This window comes from Panthera tigris, chromosome E1 (assembly GCF_018350195.1).
Source record: "Panthera tigris isolate Pti1 chromosome E1, P.tigris_Pti1_mat1.1, whole genome shotgun sequence".
Lineage (NCBI taxonomy): Eukaryota > Metazoa > Chordata > Mammalia > Carnivora > Felidae > Panthera > Panthera tigris.
The window spans coordinates 11,126,904-11,149,891 of NC_056673.1; the positions used below are offsets into that span (position 1 = coordinate 11,126,904).

The following is a 22,988-nucleotide window of genomic DNA, read 5'->3' on the forward strand; positions in this document are numbered from 1 at the left end:
GACACACGGTCCATCCTCCTTGGAGTAGGAGAGAGGGCAGCAGGCAGAGGGCAAAACCACCTGCAGTCCTCAGCCCTACTGTCTCCTGTGGGGCCCTCCCTGGTAGGCAATGAACGCTGGCCTCCCCAGCCCAGGTTCAGAGTTAAGGAGAAAATAAAGGGATTAAGGAAGCACCAAGTCCTCTCTTATGACAGTATCAGACAACTGTTTCAAAATATATTAGATTTGGTTTTTATTGTAGAGCACACATATCAGGGCAAAGTGCTGCACACACAACTACAAATCATTTTTGGGAAAAAAGCTGTAAAAAAAATAAAACTGCAACTGCTTTAGTTATGCAGTCCCGACTTGAATCCACGCTGGCAAAGGAGTTCTGGCCCCTGAGAAGGGCTTCTCGATGGTGGGTGCCCCAGATTTCTGCAGCCTCAGGCCTGGGCCTCTGTAAGACAGGGCACAGGGCTCCTGGGGTGGTGGCAACCTGGGCACTGGGAGGGCCTCTGCTCTCAGCAGGCCTGGGGCTTGGCCCTGGCTGGCAAGGAGACATTCCTAATGAATCTACATCATCAGAACCTTGCAGCCTTTGAGGATCTGAGTAGGTAGAAACTGCCAAAGACTTTATTTTTTCCTTTTATTATTTCTTAAAAGCCCCTTCCCAGCTCCCACGCCCCTGAGGCAGAGGAGGCACCAACCCAGTCTGCAGTCCTGAGCTCTGGCCTTGGATGCATGCTACAGGCAGACGGGGGGGTGGGGGGGGGTGGGCGCCTTCCTATGGGGATGACACGGAGAGAAGGCCCAAGCTGGCCAATGTAGGAGAATGGAAAGGGTTAGGAAAAAGCCAGGAGACCAAAGGAAAAAATAAAAACTCAAAAACAAAAGAAAACAAAAACCCTACCACACACCACAACAATTTTCCATACCCCAAATGCTAGACTTGGAAGGACACCAGTCCCTCTAGCTAGAAACAATTCCTAAAACTGCCCCGACATGGGAAGTCTAACTGTTCCGTACAATCACACGCATATGCTTGAAAGGAGCAACCCACCAAAGAGGCGTGCCCTCAGCAAGAAAGGTCAGGACCACTGTAGCCAGCCCCTCGGCAGCCCAGGGACCTGTGGGCAGAGCAGGCCAATGGGCGTGGAGGAAGCCCGGGGTCTCAGCCAATAACTTTGGGGTGGCAGATGACTGCTGAAACCTCCACCCAGTCATTCTGAACAACTCTGCCGCAGGAGGAAGAGGGGGTTTGCGTGAGCTTCCAGGGCCTGGAGAGCGGGTGAGAGGTGGGAGGACAGCAGGCCTCCCGCAGAACCAGCAAGGAGCACGAGACCTCAACCCAGCACGCAGACATCAGTGGGAGGAGAAGGGGCAGAAGACTGAATTTCATTTACAACACTGAGAAGATTTACATTTAAAGCAAAACAAGAATTTTCTTAACCAAAACATTTTGTTGTTTTTAAATAAACCCAGCCTGACACAGCCCCACTTGAGGACAGCTGCTCCTCACACCTCTACTGGCCACTCCGGCGTGAGCTTCTGTCCTCTACAGATGCCAACAGCCTTTCCATTTTGGAGGAAAACCAAGAACATGAGAATCAGGTCCCAACCAATTCTGTTCTTCAGCCTTAACAGGCAGCAAACCCAAGGAAAAAAATGTAAGGATCAAAAAACAAAAAATGAAAAATAAAAACAAAAACCAAAAAACCGAAACGAAACAAAAGGAGAGGGCAGCTACGTGAGGATCAACCAGAGTTCCCAGGAGGGCGCGGCAGGCTTCAGTGCCTCCGCATCTTCACCTTTCGGGCGGGGCTGCCTGCTGCCTCCGAGCAGTCCTCCCCAGACTCATAGGACTTGCGCCAGTAGTTCTCAGAGCTGAAGCTACTCCTCCGACGGTGTGTGGGCAGCAGCACCGAGCGCCGGTTCTCTTCCTTGTCCATTTCCAGGATCCGAGGCCTGCGAGGAAAGGGGTGGATGCGAGCGTTACCTCACACCCACCTCCGTGTCTGGGTGGAGCCCTCACCATCTGTGGGACGGCTCACCCAGCTGGGTGGTTCTGTGTGAGGGGCAGTACTGGCAGAAGTACTGGCATCGTCTCCGTGCCCAAGAAGTGCAGTGGCCACACCTAGTCTTTGAAACACCTTTCAATCACCCCGTAGGACACCACCATGGCTGAGACGCCAGACGCCAGAGAGGTGGCGGCCTTCCCTACCACAGCCTCTTAGACCCTGCACAGTCCTGCCATCACCTCCACTTCTCAGTCCCCGTTTGCATCACCACGTAGCTCCTGCCCACCCCTGCTCTGCTCACCGACTCCACTGGGCCCTGAAACCAACAAGCTCCTTCTGCCTCACCGTTTTAGCCCAGTACTTCTGGTCTAGACCGGCCTTTGCACACGGCTTTCTCATTCTTCTCATCTCAAACACTTCCCCAGAAACCTTCCTGAATCGTTCTGAAATGGGTCCCTGTCCCTGGTCTACTATCTTTCAAGTCCCAAGCTTTCCTTCTAACATTTAAATATAACCACAAAAGCATTTGGGCAGACTGAATAAGGGAAGTCATGGGAAGGCCACGAAGCATTCCCACTTCTCAGAATCTCGGCCCAATCCCTTCTCTCTGTGGGGTACACGTAGTTGGTCACAGGTTAGGTGGGAATGCCACCAATGCCACTGACCTAGAGGAGGCAGACATAAATCTCAGAAAGGTGAACAATGCCAGACTCCTAAGCAGCTGACCCAGGCTTCCCCACCCATCTCCCTCTGCAGCCAGGCCAGGGGGCTGCTTTGCTGGCCTTTGTGGAAGGTTTTAGGCTGAGTACCTGTGGGCAGCATCGGGGTCTGCCTTGCGATGGGACCGCTTAGGCTTCAGAGCAAGGTCTCTGTTATTTCCTGATAGACGATCTGAAGCATAGCTGGGTGGTAACACGGAGCTGCTCAGGGACTTTGTTTCCAACCGGGGTGCGTCTAATCTCGTCCTGCAAAGGAAACACGCATGGGGTTATCAGTGGGCCTCTGGGGAGGGTATGGGCCCCATCAAACCAATTCTCTCTCTGGCCAGAGGGGGGGGGGCAGCAGTCTCTACTCTGTGCCTCTGTCTCCTCGTGGTTCAACTAGGTCTGGCTGATTTGCAAAGACCCTCCATCTTAAGTTCAGGCTTAGGAATAGGACAGGAACACTTTTATGTGGAAACCTCTAATGATAGGGATCTGCTGCCCCAGGGGAAAGATCCAGGGCTCTCTCTCAGCTGGACAAGGCAGCCCCGCTCACCCTACTCAGGCCCAGAGGGTTCTCTAGGGGCATCTACTCCACCTGCCAGAGTACTGAGGACCCTAAAATACTCTAGCAGATGTCTTCATCCTTCCCGGAAATACCAAGACAGGAAGGAAAGTTCCTCTGGTCTGAGCCTATGGAAGGAAAAAGAGACTCTCCTACACCCTCACACAGGAACGCTAAGACTGTGGCAGAGCCAACAGAGCCCAGGCCCAACTTAACATTCACACACTTGGCTCTGGTCCTACCACAGCCACCTGGCAGCTTTTGCTGGTTACAGGATGCTGACCAATCCAAGGCCAGGGGGTTTTTGAAGGCAAAGTCCCCACCTAGCACAGAGTGTGAGTTTCAAGAAACACACTGTCCAATACAAGGAGAACATGCACGTATGGATGGGGAAGACAGTGATGGGGGAGAGAGATGAGGAAGAGAGATATGGGGAAGAAGGAGATGGAGAAGGTGGGCAGAGAGGTAGTCCAGGGCAGTGATCTGAGTCCTTTACGAAGCCAGGCTAGGAGGAAGCTGGCCTGGGAAACTTCAAAGAAGCCCTGAAGCTTCTTGGGTGATACAGAGAAGGCTGGCAAGTCAGGCTGGTGGCAGCAAGGGACAGGAGGAAGCCTGGGGTAGGGAGTGATGGGGACACATGTGGCAGAAGGCCCTGAGGCACCATTCCCAGAGGCAGCTGTGCACAGCGTAGTCACCTGGTTCTGAGGAACATGCTGTGGTCAGGGCAGAGCATCCTCACAATAACACTGCAGGCAAGACAGCAGGAGGGAAATCCAAGAGCTGCCCTGGCCTAAGCCACATGGTGTTCTTGGTAACAATTGTACCCAAACCCCACAGGTCCCCCTACCTACTCCCACTGGCTGGCTTGCTATAAATAGATGAGGAAAACTAGGTCGGAAAGGTGATGAGTCACAGGTCCTGGAAATCATGGGGAAAAGGTTTAAGCCCAGGTGAGACGCCAAGCCTGACAAGCCCGAACCATAGGGCTTTGACCCTAGGCAGGGGCCTTTCTCTTGAGGCCAGCAGGGGGCGCCTTCTAGCTGGGAACCAATGTTCTAACACCCTTAGGCCCAAAGTGGTAGGCAGGCAGGACTACTTTCCCTGCCTCTTTGCTTTGGCCTCATGGACCGGGAAGCCAGAGTGGTCCATCTGTACTGACAGGCTCACCAGTCTCAGCCTCCACTCTGGGCACTCCAGGCTCAGGGAAGCAGGACCTACCTAGAAACAAAAGGAAGAAGATGCAGCACTAATGGTGCCTCTTAGAATCCAGGCTAGTAGTCACCCCTTTCTGGGCCTACTTCTCCATCTAAGCAAAAGAGGGAGAAATGCAGCTGGCCCTAGGGACTCTTTCAGTTCTTAAGGCTCTAGAAACCAAGTGGCCTCCTTCAAGGCTAAGATTCTTGAGAGGAGTACCAGGAAGAGGTGGTGCTAGGCAACACCCAGACATGAGGGTGGGAATTAAAATCACCAGAGTCCCCAAGGACCTCTTCTTTACCAGGTCAGGCCTCCCCCCACCTCCCCCCGCCCCCCCCCCACCTCAACCCTCCCGGCTGAGGGGTCCAGGTGGCAGAGATCAGACCAAATGAGACACTGGCCATTAAACTTGGCTTAGAGTATTCTAAGCATGTGAAGCCTTATGGAGTAAAGTCCCCCTCTGGCCCTGTGGAGCTAATTCCAACACTAAGAACCCTCAGGTACCAGGAGCACATGCTCAGGACAGGAAAACCCCTGCAGGATGAAAAAGCCCCAACAAAGCTCTGGTGGGCAAGGCTTAGCACCCTGCAGTTGTTTCCTCAGGTAAGTGAGGGATGGCAAGGAAACCAAGAGCAGGGCCACCAAAGAGAGCCTGGCCTGCACACGTCTGAGGTTGGAAAACACGAGCACATCCTGCCACGCAGGCACAGCTGGCACACACCGATCCCTGGAGGGGCCTCCACCCTTCCTGAGCTGCCTTCTTGGGCGGCCTGTCTGCGCAGCCAGGGACAGTGGTGGTGGCCTCTCACCATGGCTGCAGGACCACTGGAGAGGCTAGGGAGACAGGTGGGACCAGATGAGACTAGAAAGGCCAAGGACATGGACCGGCCCTGCTTCTAACTGCCTGAAGGAGGGGAAGAGAGTTGTTCCTTGTACATGATAGTTTCGCTGCCGTCAGGAGGCACCCTCAAAGAAGGGTTAATAAGAGGTGACCCTACCAAAAACCTTGCCTCCTGGACCCACCTGGGGACATAAAAGTGTCTGGGCCCCTAAAGTGCTCCTGACACATCCCCTGGGGCTGTTACAAGTACGTTTCAGAACAGCTGGAGAAGTTCTTGCCCTCCCTCCACTCCCAAAGAGCTACCATCCTGCAGGAAGCCAGGACAGAATAAGATCCCAAATGCAGAGCCCACTGGTAGCTTCATTTCTGAGCACATCCCTCTTAAAGGCAGCTAACTTCCAAGAAGCACCCTAGGTCCCTCAGGATTCAGCAAACAGATCCATAAACTTGAAGTCAGGAAGCCCAATTCTAGCAGTACGGGCTAGGCCTGGGCCTCCTCAGGTGGCAAGAGGAGTAGAGACTTGCCTTGTAGATCTGAGTCGATATCCAGGGGTTACAGTTACAGCAAGGCACCCCAGGTAAGTGAGGTCACCCACGTGTCGGGACAGCCCTCAGGACAAAACAGGGTTTGGGTCCAGATACAGATGAAGCCAAAACAAAGGGAGGATGACAGCATTAATGTTAACACATTAACACGTGACCTAAAGGGAAGGAGGGAGTTGACTGTCCCAGGAGCTCCCCTCCTATTCCTTTATCAATCACTGAATGAATACTCCAGAGAAGCCACTGAGGAGGATTATTTCCACTGTGGGGATGGGGAAGCAATGCTAAATCAGAGACCAAATCACTGGCCTAAGTCACACAGCTACCATCCCATTATGGCCTCTGAAGCCCAGGTGGGCTCTCTGTACTACGGCAGAGAGCAGAGAGCTGGCCACGCTGACCACCATTTCTGGGAGAACAGCAACCGGTCTGCACCTCAGGCCTGGATGCCAACCATCCCACAACTTCTGGCTCCACCCTCACGCCAAGCACCCCTGTGCTTTGTACAAAGTTGGACTTTCCCATGGGAGTGAAGAGGCAGGCAGCAGGCCTGAGTGCCCCCTTGTCTACTAAGTGACCGGGGGCCTCTAGGTCTAAGCTCTAGCACCTCTGAGAATCAGATTCCCACACAACCCCAACCTGTACCATTGTCTCTCTGGCAACAGTACCCACCCCCCATCTTCCACCAACCTCCCTCCAACGTCACACTTCACTCCCCACAAAGCAGCTCTGAGACAGGTATAGAAGCCTGCTATGGTCAGGAGGGCCTAAAAGGCACATGAGGCATATATCTTGAAGAAAGGGGTTCCATACCCAGGCCTGCAAGATAACCAGGTCCCAAAGACCTCTCCAAATCATTCAGTCTAATGACCAACATGTCACACCACATACTTGCAACCCAGAGCTCCAGGAGCCAGGGCCCCCCAGATGACAGACAGACAAAGGGGCCAGCATCATGGGTGATTAGGAATCCCCTTGCTCAAGCCTGGTAAGCCTTGATATCATCCTCTAGGACACCAGACAGCCAGACAACAAGCTTGCTTTCCCAGCCTGGGCCAGTGAATGACGTATTTCCAGGTTTCCCTCTCCTCCCACTCTCTGGGCCTCTGCTCACACCTTACTTCGAATAGACAGTCTTCCTCATCCCCTACCCTTGCTTCATCAAAATCAGAGGGGAAGTATGGTGAGAAAGGGGCTAGAAGAAGCAGACACAGCATTCTTGAATTTAACCATCTCTAGCACCACTGCTGCCCCGATTTACAGGTGAGAACACAGAGCTCAGATAACCAACCCGTATTCAGTGAGGAAGGGGTAGAGCCAGGCCAGGAGCCTAAGCCAATTTCATGCCCAGGTGGTCTTAGCGCCCCCTTCCCCCCCTCCCCACTGTTCCTTGTGCAGGATATACACACATAGACACACACACACTCACTGGACCAGGAAACGAAAGTGGGTTAACCCTTGGACCAGGGGACATGAATCATGGAAATAGAAGCCACGGCTTGGGTCTTGGTGGGGGCAATGTCCCAGGCCTAGTCAGGGAAACCTAGAGCTAGCCACCCCTCCCCATGCCCAGAGGGACAAAGCCCAGAACGAACCCTCCATTCTCACCCTCCACTCACACACACAGAATCTCACATTTGGACCACTCTGTTTTCCGGGACAGTCTCCCCCTGACCCCTGGACCCCTTGGCCTGAATGACCAAATAAACCGTTTAGCTCAATCAACCTCCTACAAACAGTCTCTCTCTCATGCAAACCCCACACTCTACTGCTTACTGGCACACACCAGCCTTGGTTAACATTTGGCAAATGAACCTCTAGATGTTCTTCCCAGCTTCAACCCACTCTGAGCCGAGCTCACTGGACCAAAAGCAAAGAAGTGGGTTATTCACAGTCTTGAGCCACTTTATCTGATTGACTGGAGAACCATGCAGGAATACAAGTCTTGTAGGCAGATTTGGGACAGCTGTGGGTACCTTCTGTAGACCAAGGGACTGGGTGCCCTGGCCACCAAGTGGAAAGCCCTGAAGGCCCACAAGCTATCTCCTGATGATCAAGAGTTGATCTAAGAACTCTTGATCTAAGAACTCCTTCCCACACTACCCCTCAACTACAGAGAGCCTCTATACTTCCTGCCTTCTAGCCATTTTTGCCTGCCCAGCAATTTCTAGCTTAGGAGCCAGATCTACCAATCCTGTCCCAACCCACCCCCGCATCCCACTAAGCTGGATTTAATTTTTTAATTAAAAAAAAAAAAAAAAAAAAAAAAAAAAAAATTTTTTTTTTTTTTTTTTTTTGCTGGGTCCCAGCAGACCTACTTTGTGCTTTTAAGACAATGCTTACTTTGCTTGTGGTGTAATGGCATGAAAAATGTCAGCCTATTATATATCAGCAGACCCAAGTTCAAGGCCTTACTCAGCCATTTATGGTTGTGACCCCAACAGACTATATAACACTAAGCTGCAGCCCATGGATTCCACTCATGTGGAAGCTCTCAGGTGGTCACTCCCAGCCTCCCAGTCCTCCCCGTGAGAAACGATAGTACCACTCACATAAAGACTTGGCACCAATCCCAAAGGTGCTGCATTTTGTTGAACCAAAAAGCACTTGGTGGCCAACCACCCATTTCCCACCATGAGGCCTTTAAAAGGACTGTCCCAGCTCTGACTCACCTGAGCTGGTGACAGAGCCCCCCCACCAGGCTCTCCCACAACAGCCTGTGCAATTGTTATCCAAACTGAAGAGAAGGCAGGACTGGCTCCATCCCCCGTGCTTCCGAGAAGCAGGGCCAGGATGCTCCCCTTTTCATCTTGTCACCTACTTGTCCCTTTCCAAGACAAGCCTATATAGCTACTCTGGAGCTGCTCCTCATTCACCTGAATTGTCCTCCTCTGGTACTTCCTCTGGGCCAGGCCTCAATGCTGGGCCCGGATGACAGGGATCTCCCACCGCCACAGAATGCAGATTTTGGAAAATCACAACAGCAAGCATATGGGCTATAACAGTCTACAGCGGCGGGGAAGTGCACTGAGAGAGCTACAGGTATGTGTATGAGGCTTCCTGCATGTCAAAACAGTTAATACCTGAGCCTCGAAAGATGGCTAGGTTAACCAACTTTTAGCATACGCACATGGGTCATTTGCAGGGTAGGAGGAGGACGATAAGATGAACATGTTAGATGGGATCAGACTGCTGCAAGAGCCCAGGATGCAAGTCCGTGGGCCATACTAAGAACTGCAAGTACATTAATATAAGTGAAAACTCCAAGAAATTAGGCTGGGTGGATAGGCAAAGCCCAACAAGGATTTTACCCTGGGCCTCTCATCTGGTCACCTGAGTTGGCTTCCTAAAGTTGGGCACTACTCTAGCTCAGCTGCCCTGGGGGAGCTGGGGGCTACCGTCCCACTCCTCTCCAGCACCCTCATACCAAAGCTCTGTGCTTCTGCTCTCTAGCCCAGTCTATGGCGGACTCCTGGGCCCATTCAAGTCAAAAGGTCAAAGAGTACCAGTCACCCACAACAGTCATTCTCCAAGGTCAGACCACTGCCAGGGGCCCCACAGGCCAAAGAGCTTCCAGGAGGACCTGTTAACTCCGTAGGCTCCCTAGCTCCCCTGAGACGCATCTGACTCAGCCAACCTGGGATGGCAGCCTGGGAAGTCAAGAATGGAAGCCATCATTCAAAAGGAAAGAAACAGCTGGAAGAATGACCTCCAGCTATGGCTACTTCCATGTGCACCTCTGGTGAAGATTTCCGGGGGATAAGCTACTATGAGGCTTGGAGGAGCACCTGGCAAGTTGCTGCTCTGGTTTTACATCACTCTGGGAGTTCCTCTCCAAGTGCCTGGGTTAGGTGGATCACTTGTCCCAGCCTAAGAAGAAATGAATGCATAGAAGAGGCCAGAAGGGAGCTACACTCTGGGCTCCATCACTTCTGTGTTCTGGGTTTTGGCCTGTGCTGGGAACCACAGGAAAAGAAAGCAAAAAGGCAGATAAAAACCCTTTTTCTAATGAATTCCCGGAATATTCTTAGGCTAGAGGGGAGATGTTGCCAGCTCCCAAACAGACCCATGTCTGGAGCTGTCACATGCGCCTGGTGCTCTGCAGGCACCACAGGCTTGTCAGTTTTGACTTGACAAAATGGCAGAGCCATGCCAAAGAGATTTCATCACCACATTATTCTGGAGTTCTGAACCCAAAGGGCCAAGATGCTCAAGTTATAGACTGAAGTTAAAAAGATGGCTCAGTCTGTTAAGCATTCAACTTCAGTTCAGGGGAGATCCACAGTTCAGAGGTTCGAGTCCCGCGTTGGGCTCTGCGTAAAAAGCTCGGGGCCTGGGGCCTGCTTCGGATTCTGTCTCCCTCTCTCTCTGCCCCTCCCCCACTTGCATGCTCTGTCTCTCAAAAATAAAAATAAAGCAAAACAAAAAGATGGCAAGCCAGAAAGTAAAGACATAGTTCAAAACAAAATAAAACAAAACAAAATGTGGGGCACCTGGGGGGCACAGTTGGTTAAGCATCCAACTCTATCTCAGCTCAGGTCATGAGTTCATGAGTTCTACCCATACATCAGGCTCTGTACTGATGGTGTGGAGTCTACTTGGGATTCTGTCTCTCCTTCTCTCTGCCCCTCCCGTGCTTGTGCGTGTGCTCTCTCAAAAGAAATAAACTCAAAAAAAAAAAAAAAAAAAAAAAAAAGAGGAACACAACTCCTAAAGCCCCAAGCTGGAGTAATCTGAGCATAAAACAAATACCCGTAAATCCATATGGGTATAAGTAAACGAATAAAGAAAAAGAAATATACAAATGAGAGAGAAGAAACAAAATCTTCCTGCAGAAGAATTCCAAATAACTTGTGTAGCGATACCCCCCCCAAGGGAGGTGGAGCTAACTCCTCACTCCTTATTCATGGGCTGCAGGTGGCGACTTCCCTCCTGAGACAGGGGAAATACTGACTTTAGAGTGCAGAGAACCGGCGAACACAGCCTCAGCCAGATGTGCGAGGTCAACATCAACAGCGATTAAGTCCTATGCCCTCGATAGAACATGAAGAGAACGGGGCTTTACCTCTGTAGATTCCCTCCCCCAAAACCCTAACCCCAATCTAACCATGAGAAAATGGTTAAATTCTAATTGAGAGATATTCTACAAAACACCTGGCCAGTCTGTTATCACGAATAAGTTTAAGAAACAGTCATAGCCAAGAGGAGCCTAAGGTGACATGACAACTAAACATAATGTGGCACCCTGGAACAGAAAAGTTATACTACGAAAAAACTAAGGAAATCTGAATAAAGTAGGATTTTATTAAAGTATCAATACTGCTTTTTTGACTGCAATGAACATATCGTACTAATGTAAGATGGTAACGACAGAAACAGTAGTATGAGAAACGCAAAGAGACTCTGCTACCTTTACAATTTTCTGTAAATCTAAAGCTATTCTAAAAAATTGTACTTAAAAAAAAGACAGTAAGCTATAAGACATCGTGTTCCAGCCGTGGGGGGCAGGGGGGGGGTCCAAGCATTGGTTCTGCTTTCCTCACTGATGTCTGTACAACCCTGGACAATCATCTAGCCTATCAGGACCCCGCTCTAAAGACAGACTGGTCTTGACCCAGCATCTGCTTAGCTCAGTCCATTCACATACCCCACGAGCAGAGAAAAAGAAGCACTGAAGAGGCCAGGTCAGTACATCCCTGACTCCCTGGCCAGAGAGGAGGGACAGTCACAAGCTAGGTGAAGGCTGAACACTACAGCCTAATGCCCCACCTTTGTTTTCTCTTCTCACTCCCTGCTCCTCCTAGAAGTGAAAACCCAGGCATTTTTAAATCAGGCTGCTAAGGCGCAGTCTAAAAATAACCAGCAAGAGCACATGTGACAAATCAGAACCAAGGAGATGGGGAAAAAAGAGGCGGAGGGAAGGTCTGGAAGAGGGGTCCCCAAATAAGACTATGCCTATAAACACTGGGAGCATGTGCTTTTGCTCAATCCCCGACTCCCAAGTTAAGCAGCCACAGAGCTTAATTTTCCAATGAAAAAAACCAAAACAGCTTTTCCCTCACGGAATTAAAAAAGTATGAAACCTTATAGCCTTTTCCTCTCCCAGGCTTCATGCTGCCATGCTACTGATAAAGAGGAGCCAAGTTCTAAGGGAAACCAGACCTACATCTCCAGACAGGCCTGCAGGTGCCAGACAACGGGACACTTACTTCCTGAGGATGATGACCGCTCTGCGCTCCTTGATGTCCTGAGGCCGTATGCAGTGAGTGATTTCATCAGCAGCATATCCACTGAAAATAAACACAGAGCATATGAGCTTGGAAAGTGAACAGACAACCAAAGTTCCTACAGGGTAAAGAGACAGAAATATGGTCCAGGTCTTAATAGACATCTCTACCCTGTTATTTTGAGAGGTTCAAGGATCTACATGGAAAGGGAAATAACCTCATAGGCTCTAGCATGATCCACTCAAGAACAAAACCTGGGATGAGGCAAAGGCAGGCTTTGAGGCAGACACCAAAGCAGGAATCTCCCCACACAAGCCAGGAGTCCTTCTTTTAAAGGACCCCCAAGACGGTACACCTTTAGTCACTTCGGAAGCAGCGAGAGTGACTCAGGCCAGACCTTGGTGAAAAGACAAAGTGCATCTCCTCCGCTTCTTCCCTCCCTTCCCCCTACCTTTAGGCATGAAGAGGAAGCCAAGGAAGACACTGACAGCCCTGAGTCACCAAAGAGAACTAAGGCTGCAATGTTCAAAAAGAGAATTTGTGTACTTGAAAACAAGCTTTCAAAAACCTCCATTTGGGGGGATCCAAAATCTTGAAGACAGCTGTGTTTGGGATATTTTAAGAATTCCCATCACACTCAAATATCTATTTATTTTCACCAAGTTACACAATTTTTAAAACTGCTTAGACCAATGAATGTGGGTAGATGACTGTCCTCTTCACAGCTAACATCTTTCCGATTTGAAACCCTGGAAGCAAACTCAGCATCCTGAGCCTCCTCACATGCCCTCACCCAGAGGCACTCCCACCCCAAGTTCGTCTGCCGAGCTGAGGCAGCTCTACACAGCCAGACACATGCTCAGGCACAGGCCTAGTGGGAGGTGAACACCTTCTTAGCCTGCTCTTGCTCAGCATCCCCCTGGGCCCCCCAGACCACAAATTTTCCTCTCCATGGTTGTAACCAGCTCTCTTAAGGGCAGCTATAAAGACACCTGTATAGCTGTCAGAAACACTGCAGGCCAGGAAAGAACTCCTCAAAATGGCCAGACTGCCGCAATGTGGGCAAGAACTAGAAGACAAAAAAAAAAAAAAAAAGAAGAGGGAAAGCCCTCTGATTTGAGGCCATGCTGGGAAGAGACACAGAATCTTTATCTTAAATATTTCCCCTCCAAGCTCCTCCTAGGCCAGAGGTTTTGACGGGTTTTTTTTTTGTGAACACCAGTCCTAGGAGAGACTATGGACAAACATCCACAGTCAAATCAGTTTGAAAAATATTGAAGAGTTTAGTATGTTAAAGAATCTGAGAATTACTACAGCAAAAGAATCTGCTGACTTTGTTTAACTGAGCACTGACCAAGAACCTTCTCTCAAATAACACCTATTAATATCTGTAGGCCTACAGAAATGCCACAGGGAGGAGCTGAAGAGACCCGAGTTAAAACCTGAGTTTTGTCACCTTCTAGGCTTTGTGACCTTAGTGAAGTCACTTGCTGGGCCTAAACCTGTTTCTTCATCTGTAATAAGGACAGCAGGTTTCGGGTGTTCACTTTGTTATGCTTTAACACTTAGGTATTCTTTTATGACTGCTAATAACAAGATTTATTTTTTTTTAAATTTTTTGAGAGAAAGAGAGTGTGTGCAAGCAAGGAGAGGGGAAGAGGAACAGAAGGAGAGGGAGAATTCCAAGCAGGCTCCAACTTCAGCACAGAACCCGTTGTGGGGTTCGATCTCATGACTGTGGGATCAGGACCTGAGCTGAAATCAAGAATTGACTGCTTAACCAACTGAGCCACCTAGGTGCCCCAACAATAACAAGATTTTAAAGGGGTGGACAGAATTAGAATTCCCTTCCAGGCAGAATTAGAGTTCTAGGACCACGTGGTTGGCACCCCTGGAAGCTGTAGGGCTGCTGTGAGAATTAAGTTGGATAATGCAGTGTGCCTGGCACTGCACTCCCATTTACCAAGCACCCAAGACAGAGGGCCCTGGACCACCCTGGGGCAAGCTAGAGACTTGGGCTCAGCACCTACCAAGGAAATGTGATCTGGGTTCCTTTTGCAGGGATATACCAGCAGAAGAGGCCTCATGGGTCCCATTCCAGGGCTAGGAGTTCCAGAGCTTGTCCTAGGCTCCTGTCACTCCACATTGGAAGAATGCAACTGTGGGCTGCAAGACTGGTCTGTATAAACACAGGACATCCCCAGAAAGAACTAACTCCAATTCTCCAAAGGTAATCCAAGGCACATTTTTTTTTTAAGTTTGTTTGTTTATTTACAGAATGAATGAATGAACGAATGAATGAATGAATGAATGAATATGGAGCAGGTTCTGCACTGTCAATGCAGAGCCCAACATGGGGCTTGAACTCCGGGAACTGTGAGATCATGACCTGAGCTGAAATCAAGAGTCGGACACTCAATCAATCGACTGAGTCACCCAGCTGCCCTCAAGGCACATTTCTAAGGCCTGAGCCTACAGTACTGGCCACAGGCAACCTACTGTTAACAAGTATTAGTCCATTTGACGTGGCTATAGGCACCTGGGGTCCTCACCTCCCATCTTCAACAACGAACCATTTCCCTTAACGCAAAAGGAGCAAAGCCAGACGTTTGTCACACCTTAACTGCCCCCAACCTCCCAAAGGGCTCCAGGATGAAAAATAAGCCATGCCAGAATCCTGCCACTGAGTTCAGGCCTCAGAGGAACTAGTATGGAAGGAGGACTATACAGGCCCCCAGAAATGACCATGGCACTGAACCCACCTGAATGGCTCATTAGCACCGGTCTTCTAGAACTTCCTGGCAGCTGTGACATAGCCCACTGACCCATCCTCAGCACCTCAGGCTCCTCTGGGAGCAGGAGGCTCTAAGTCCTGGCCAAGAGAAGCTCTTCTGGTTAAACTCCAGCAGAAAGTGTCCAACAAAGACCACAGAAGATTATTCACTGCTAAGGAACCTACAAGAGAAACTGTCTGAAAGTCCCAATCTGCCAGCTTGAAACTTAATATGCTCTGGGTCCAGCCCTACCCTTGGCATGAAGAAAAGTTCCAGTGCCTCCTGCTCTTTTGTTTTCACAGGGAAGGGAGAAGAGGAAATACTTCATGCTGGTCAGCCTCCTGCTCCCTCCTGAGCCCTTTCAAGATCTCCCCACCCCACGTGGCAGTGACCACATGCCACGAGCATCAAGAGTGACAGAACCTGGCTCTGCCACCCACTAGCACTATGCCTTACAGGAATTCTTGAGAGTCGCCCCCATCCCCCGCCCCAGGAAGCTTTCCTCAAATCTCCCAGACTGAGTTCCCCCCACACCATCCACCTACACCTCTCTACTATGTTTGGCCTCATGGAAATTGTGTTTTCTCTACAAGACAAAGCGCTGCAAAGGTCTTATTTATCTCTGCACTCAGTTGTCCCTAAATAAAATGTATGTTAAGCTCAACTACTCTCAGTTTCTACACCTAAAAAACAGATCTCACAGGAGATCCTTCCTTAGAAGATTAGATGGAGATTAAATGAGGAGTCTGAAAAACTCTAAGGGACTGTGCAGGACTGTACACCTCTCTTCTAGGAGACAGTTTTGGAGACTGTTAAGTTTTGGTTGTTAAGGCACATTTCCAAGATGGCCACCAATGCCCATCTACTCTGTGCCCTGCCCAGGACAGAACAGAACCAGAGATGGAGGGACTGGCCAACATCACCAGGACTGCCTAGTGACTGCCTCCCTCTAACTACAGCTACCTGCTCTGGGTAGCCCCCAGAGGTCATGCCACTGATAGGCCTGCAGGACTAAGAAACTTAGGTTTTGGGGGACAGCATGCCAGCCATATGGGCACAGGGGTGGGATTATGAGCTCACACTCATTATAACCAGACCCAAACTTCTAAAAAGACATATGACCTAACTTTATGAGAAGTCCTAGGACTTTCTGATACATAAGGAAGGTTGGCCTGCTTCAGATCCCAATTCTCTACACATCAAGGTATAAATAGATAGTACCTGAGCACAGAAAGCATCTCGTCTCCAGAGACACTTTACCTAAACTTCAAGCATTCGATAATGTAGGAAGAAATTCAATCTTCGGTAACAACTCTATGGCATCAACAGCCCCATTTTGCAGAGGAAAACTAAGGCCCAGAGAGGTTAAGAAACTTACCAAATGTCAAGCAGCTAAAGTGGGGACACTGGAACTCTAAATCCAACTCTGATTTCAGTATCTATGCTATAGTGATTTTTGGTTTTTTGGTTGGGGGGAGGAAGTAGGTAATGAGGAGTAGAGAGAAAAGCCCATCTGCGTTTTCTGATCACAAGGTCCAATCTGCCCTGAGGGCCGCACTGGCCTCAACAAATGACATTCACATACCCACCATCCCCAAAGAAGAAATCTCCAAAGATGAGCCCATGCCCCCAGACAGCTAGCACCATACCACAGCGATGGATGCACACTGATTGCCCAGGCCAGAAAATGGCCAGCTAGCCCTGAAATTTTTACGGCCTATTTACTTTATGCTTGCTCTGAGTTTCATGATTAAGTCCATGGTTCACCTGCTAGCTTCCTTTCCTTTGCTGCCTTCTGCCTTCTTGTTAGGCTTGGCAGAACGAAGGCCAGTCAACCCCCCGGCCCAGGGGTCCTCCTGGGAATGCACAGCCCTGACTTCATCCTAAGGTTCCTCCCCCTCCTGTGGAATCAGAAGATCGCACACAAGAGATGTGGCCCAGGACCTACCTGCCCTACTTTCCCAACTATTTTAAGCCAGAAAGCTAAATTCTGCTTTCAAACAGCTGAACAACATCAGCCCTTGGCCCAGAACGGACAGGGGTGCCCACTCCACCCGATATCAGTTATTACCTGGAAGTCACAGGCTTTGCTCACCTCTGCATGTGCCATGGTTGGATGGTAACAGTCATTTCCAGGCAGGTGGCTAAGGCCTAGGTCTCTAGGCATGTGACCACCACAACCACAGACCATGCAACAGTGATTAAAAGTAGCAGCAAGCAAGCAATTAGGCTTGAGGAAATTATTCTAATTAATCCAACTGAAATCTGTTTTAATCTGCCCATTCACCCTACAGAGAACAGGAGAAGGAACACAAGAAAAGGTGATATGAAAAAAAGATAAAAAGATACTTAAGTCCCCAGAGAATAGCACTAAGAGGTGACCCAACTAGGCCCAACATGGAAAGGTCACAAAACAAGCAAACAAAAAACAACTGGGCTTGGAAAGAAGTTTGAAGCACTTCCAGAAGGGTCTGTGAGGCCTTGCTCTAAATGTCCACATTTGGACACTGCTGAGTCAATGTTTGTCACACGCTAACATCTACACCGACAACTATTAAATATAAAACTGTATCCCTGCCATGTTGCCTTGGACGAGTGCAGACTCCACTGCCACCAACAACCAATGTCTGTGAGGAGAATTACTAGAACCCCTCTCTACCTACAGAGAACCACTATTTTCATCAGTCCCTCCCTTCCAATCTGCAAGACTTAGGGCTCATCACTCTGGGCTGGGATGCATACCAGAAAGTGACAGAAAGCATCCCCTCTTACCAGTTTGGGGAAGAGACCAAGCAGCATTTAAAGAGAATCACTAACAGACAGGTGTTCACCCACCTGCATACCAAGTAAACTAGAGAGTTAAGTGAGCAGGTGCTGGAAGATTAAAATTAGCAGGGCATCCAGAACCCTGAAGCAGAGGCTCTCAACTGGGATGATTTTGCCACCCCGCCCTGGGACATCTGTGGTCATCATGAAGGTGATGCTGGTATTTAGTGGACAAAGACCAGGAATGCTGCTAAACATTCTACAATGCACAGGAGAGCCCCCACAAAACAAAGACTCGGCCAGTCCAAAATGCCAATAGTACTGCTACTGAGAAGATCTGACCTACAGCTTTCCCACGGCATGCCTCACCAGAATCTCTACTTCAGGTCCTGGTTGAATCTGAGGACTAAAGACAAATTCCATCAGCCTCAAGTCAGCATCCACCTGCCCCCCCCCATCTTAACGATGGCCACCCTCTGGTACTGCCACCAAAGATGCCAAGCTCCCCCTGCTTCTTTGCTTGGTTAACTTCTAGTCACCTTAGTGCCTTACTGCCCTCAAGTTCTATCTTTCTGCTTCTGAAAACTTCTAACACTACAAAATGGCTTAAAAGGTTCTCTGCCCTCCCACCTTCAAAGTACTTCTGCAGCTACCTTCCTGGGCTTCCATTAAGCTGTGCACTCCATGAAGAGAATAGCCCTGTGATAGGGTCCACCAAATCTCTAGCCCCTTCCCCCAAGAAGGGAGCAAGGAATCATTACATGGTTGTATGTGAAAGCAAACACCCATTTAAGTGTCTACCCTGTGCCAGGCTCTGTATGAAACACCACATCACCACATAGGCTTTGGAAGCTGGCATTAGCCCCACTTTACAGATGGGAAAACCAGCTCAGAAAACGCCCACAAGATCCAAAAGCAAATGAGAGCTGAGCTGGATTCAAAGCCTGGGGCAGCACTTTTCAGGACATGACTGAACCTCCCACATTAACTCCACAGCCAAGTCAGAATCCAGGAAGGGACTGGGAAAGCTTTAGGACTTTACTATTCCAAGGAAAAGATGAAGAGAATTTTCCTGATGATGCAATCCTGCTGATCACTAACAGACCTGCATTTTAAGAACTTGAAACTTCTGCTCTTCAATACAAGGGTGTGCATGTGCGGGGAGGGTAGGGGGGGAAGGTCTCAGTCACAAACCGCCTCTTATGATCTCCCCATTACATACCCAACCACCGCTAGACCTCCTTGAGGATCCATGACTATGCAGAAAATTAATATCCCCTTAAGAGACTAAATGGCCTTTATGTGAGGTCCTTTTAGCATCAAGAGCCATTCTATGAAGTCAGACACCAAACTGCCCTACACAGCAAGCCACTTGTGAAGGTCTGCTCTGGAAATCCCATCTTAAAAGGCTCTGCTAAGACATCAATCTGGGAGCGCCACTTAGATCTGAGGACAAGCTTGGAAGCTCAAATGACAAAGGGGCACCTGACAGATAAATGGCCCTCTAAGTTTCAGATGCCTAAGGAAGCCAGAGTAGTGTTTCTGCTACCACTGATTTCCCAAACTTTCCCATCGAAGACCTTGAGTATCGCAAAGCTCCGCTGCCACCCCCAGATAGAGAAGCAGCCTCAGCTGTTCAACTGAAATGAGATAGATGACCTGCCTCACGTTAAGAGGTCTCCAAAGACCTGCTTCTCCCCATGACCAGGGCCTATAGCACTGACTTCAAAGGTTAAGCTGCTCACAAAAATTTGGTGTGTCCTGATCCTGTACTAGAATTCAGTGGTCAACCAAGCTGCTTTGAGCAGCTGCAGTCTCGATCCCCTAAGAGGTTTTGGGGATTACTGAAGTACCATGCTAGATTACTCGTTTTAAGGCTGGAAGGGCCCTGCTTCAAAAAATATCTTCTGCTTCATATAAACAACAAAGGTGTCCCAGCAGGCAATCATTTTGGGGGGCCAGACTACGTAATTCTCAGCAGGATCTGGGGCCCAAAACAGGCCAAGAACCTAAGTTCTGTGTCTGACACAACTATAAGGCCAAATACCAGGTAGAGAGATCCACTTTTGTTTCACATGGCCCCGGTAGCAGGTAACACATTCTTACAAAAGGCCAACGGGCTCTTCTGCAGCCGACGGGGGCGGAATTTTCAGTCTGCTTGCTGCACTCTATTTATGCCCCAACCACTAATCTGTTCAACTCCAGGGAAGTCACTCCCCATATTGGAAATAGAGAACGTGTACCAGTTCAACACTTTTGAGAACGTTCCTCTGTATTTTCTGTTAAGGAATCCTTAAACATTTCCTCTGTTTAAAAAAAAACAAAAACAAAAACAAAAACAACAGAATGGCAGAGTTGGAAAAACTTTTAAATAGAATTTCAACTCATTTTCTTAAAAACAGATTTGAAAACAGAGGCCCAGAAAGGAAAAGGGACTTGCTAAAATCACACATAGAAAGACACTCCTAAAATCCTAGCCTTCTAGAAATATGCCTTTGTATTAATTCTTGATCAAGTGTGCGATCACTCCAAACCTGCCCTCCGGATACAAAATTCTGATTGGTTCCCTGACCCCTCCCTGCTTTCTTACTAGCGGTTTTAAACGCAGACCCCTTTCCTCCTCACCCTCTTCACCCCAAAAAGCAGAAGAATGGGTCAGACTGTAAAGTGCGGGCCATTTGCTGCTGCCTCCTGGGTGAGGGTGGGCAGCTAAGGCAGCAGGATGCAGGGCCGCCCCCTCCTCCCAGGTGGGTTACCTGAGCACAGTCACGCTTCCCCTGCGCACCGGCAGAGAAAGCACAGGTTCCGACACTCGGATAGGCTTGAACTGGAACTTGCAGCCGAAGCAGAGCGCAGAGTCGCTAAAGAAGGACACGGACACGATGGGGCGCTCGAAGATGTGGATGGGGTCCACGTGAGACACAATGCAGCCGCCGGGCTGATAGTCGTTGATGACGGCGCTGTTGACGAAGCCCTCGGGGATGACGCGGTGCTCCACCAGCTTCTGGATCACCAGCTGGTGCACCCACTCGGGGATCTCGTCCACATCGCCCGGCGGGTAGAGGCGCTCCTGGCCGGGCCCGCGCTTCTGCAGCTGGGCGCCGTACGTGTAGCCCTCGCCGAAGAAGTACTTGTTGCGCAGCGGGGCGCGGTCCACCGTGTGCTCGTTGTACAGGCCCTTCTCAGCGCGGGACACCACCTCGTCGATGCGGGCCTCGATCTTGGCGCACTCGTCCTGGCTGAAGAGGCGCATCTGGCGAATGCCGCTCTTCACCTTGCGCGCCTCCTCCTCCTTCTGCAGCTGCTGCTCCTCGTAGTCGCTGCGCTCGGGGTCCGAGTCCTCCTGGTATTTGCGCTTGGCCCCGGACACCGGGTAAGGCTCGGCCGCGGCGGCGGCGGCGGCGGCGGCGGCCACGGCGGCGGCGGCGGCGGCCGCTGCCTCCCGGCTGCCCGCCTTATAGTTGTCCCGGGACGTCATGGACTTGAGCTTCTCACGCAGGTCCGTGTAACCGCTGGCGGCCGCCATGGCCCCCGCGACGCTGCTCTAGGGTCCGCCGGGGCGGGAGGGGCGGCCGGGCATGGCTCTCGGAGGACGCGCCCCGACGCCCCCGGAGGAAAGGGGTTCCTCAGCGCCAGGCCCCCATGCGAGGCCGGAGGACCCGGCGGGGGGCGTCAAGGGGCCGGGCGCGGGGTCGGGCCTCAGGGGCGGAGGGTCATGCAGCGGTGGCGGCAACGGGGCTTCCTCCTCCTCCACCTCCTCCACGTCCCAAGGAGCAAGGGCGCCGGCAGCGCCTCATGCCGCGGAGGGCCGCTGCGGAGAACCGACCCGACTCCCAGCCAGACCCTCGGACGCCCGGCCCAGCCCGCACTTTAAAGCGCTCCTCACGACGTCACGGGCCGTCCGCCCGACGTCCGCCAGCGCCGCTCCTCAGCGGGCTTCTCAGCGCGCACGCGCAGTGCCGCCGGCCACCGCGGCTCTGCGCGCAGCAAGCATGCGCGCGCGTGTAGGCCGGGTCACCAGGGGTGCCGGGCGCAAGCGCAGATGGGGACCGCTCGGCGTCCGCCGCCCCTCCCCCACTCACTGAGGCGCTCCAAGGGAGCACCCTCAAATAGCAACCTGCCTTCTTGTCGTGCCACCTCCGCGACCGAAGGGCTCCCTCCACAGGGGTGCGCTCACGCTGTCAACGCTGTCGCTGTGCTGCGTCACGGCATTGTCTAAATGCTCGAAAACGCCTCAGCCCTAAACGCGCAACCACCGGGGAACCGCCACAACCTAGGCTGCCCCGTCACCGCCCCCTTTGGCGTTTCCTGTTCTTTCATTGGGTCACGGGCCACGCGCTGGGCGGGCCCAGACGGTAGCTTCCGGAAGTTGGTTCGCGTTCATGCCTGTCAATCAGGCGGTCGCCTTGGCTACTGCGTCCGTCACTTAATTAGGTGCGTGGAGGGCGTCGAGGACCCCTGAAGGATGAATAGGTGGCTATGTAAGTGCCTGAATGGGTACGCCAACGGAGAAAAGCCCTCAGACGCTTTAGGAAACTTCTGAAACCAGCGGAAACTTCTCAGACTGCGGCCCCGAGAGCACCAGGCCCCAGCTCTGAGCCCGGACGGCGACAGCCCCAGAAACTACACGCACTGAGGGAGCACCTCCCTGCCCCCCCCCCCCAGCCCCGCCGCCCCACAGCCCCGGCGCCCCACCGCCCCCGCCGCCGGGAGTGGACGTTCCACGAGTCACGTCCCGGTGATGGCGGGCGCGTGCGCAGCCGCGGGACGCGCGGGGATTTGGCGTAGGTCTTGCTTCGGGCTAGAGATGGGTGTAGGGGCACCTCTTCGGGAACGACCGAAGGAAACTCACGGAGACTAGTAGGCTCACGGTGAAGGCAAAACTATAGAGAATTACTATAGACGATTCAAAAGTTTCGCAGCAGTGCGGTTGGATAGGGTGCACGGCGTGAGCAAAGGGGTGGCAATTCCGCGCAGCGGGGGGGGGGGGGGTCTCCAGATAGGAGTTTCTTCTCGAAAACCTCCCGTGACTCCCAAGATCGCGTTCCTCTGTTTTGCTTGGCGTTCAAGGCCTTTGTTCAAGACCTTTCCGGCCTTGCCTCCTCTCCCCTCTCCGCTAACTCTGAGCCCCAGCCTTGCTCTGACGCTGCCTGGGCTTGCAGACATACTCCGTCACACCTCCTGGCCTTTGCCCAAGCTGTTTCTTCCTCCTGAAATGCCTGTTCCCTTCTACCCATCTCCTTCATTTTGATTTTTTGAGGCTCACCTCACATCCCTAGCTGACTTCCCAGATTCTCATTGAAATAAAATGCATCCTTGGTTTCATGATTTGGCTTCCGCATCTGCCTTCAACCTCACCGCCCCAGCCATTTTGCTC

General features: G+C 51.2%; 1 protein-coding gene across 1 annotated transcript; it reads right to left on the bottom strand.

Annotated features, from left to right (window-relative positions):
- Positions 1-207: 207 nt before the first annotated feature.
- Positions 208-22,205, bottom strand: ALKBH5 (alkB homolog 5, RNA demethylase). Its single transcript, XM_007080799.2, has 4 exons — positions 20,368-22,205; positions 12,054-12,134; positions 2,810-2,965; positions 208-1,947 (listed from the first exon to the last, which is right to left on the bottom strand). The coding sequence occupies exons 1-4, from the start codon at positions 21,135-21,137 to the stop codon at positions 1,770-1,772; spliced, it is 1,185 nt and encodes a 394-aa protein (XP_007080861.2). The 5' UTR covers positions 21,138-22,205; the 3' UTR covers positions 208-1,769.
- Between the last annotated feature and the right edge of the window lie 783 nt (positions 22,206-22,988).

Coding starts and splice junctions, on each gene's coding strand:
- ALKBH5 (XM_007080799.2), bottom strand. CDS start 21,137: ATGGCGGCCGCCAGCGGTTACACGGACCTGCGTGAGAAGCTCAAGTCC. Junction 12,135..20,367: donor GGAAGCGTGACTGTGCTCAG/GTAACCCACCTG, acceptor GTTTATTTTCAG/TGGATATGCTGCTGATGAAA. Junction 2,966..12,053: donor GCGGTCATCATCCTCAGGAA/GTAAGTGTCCCG, acceptor TTTCCTTTGCAG/GACGAGATTAGACGCACCCC.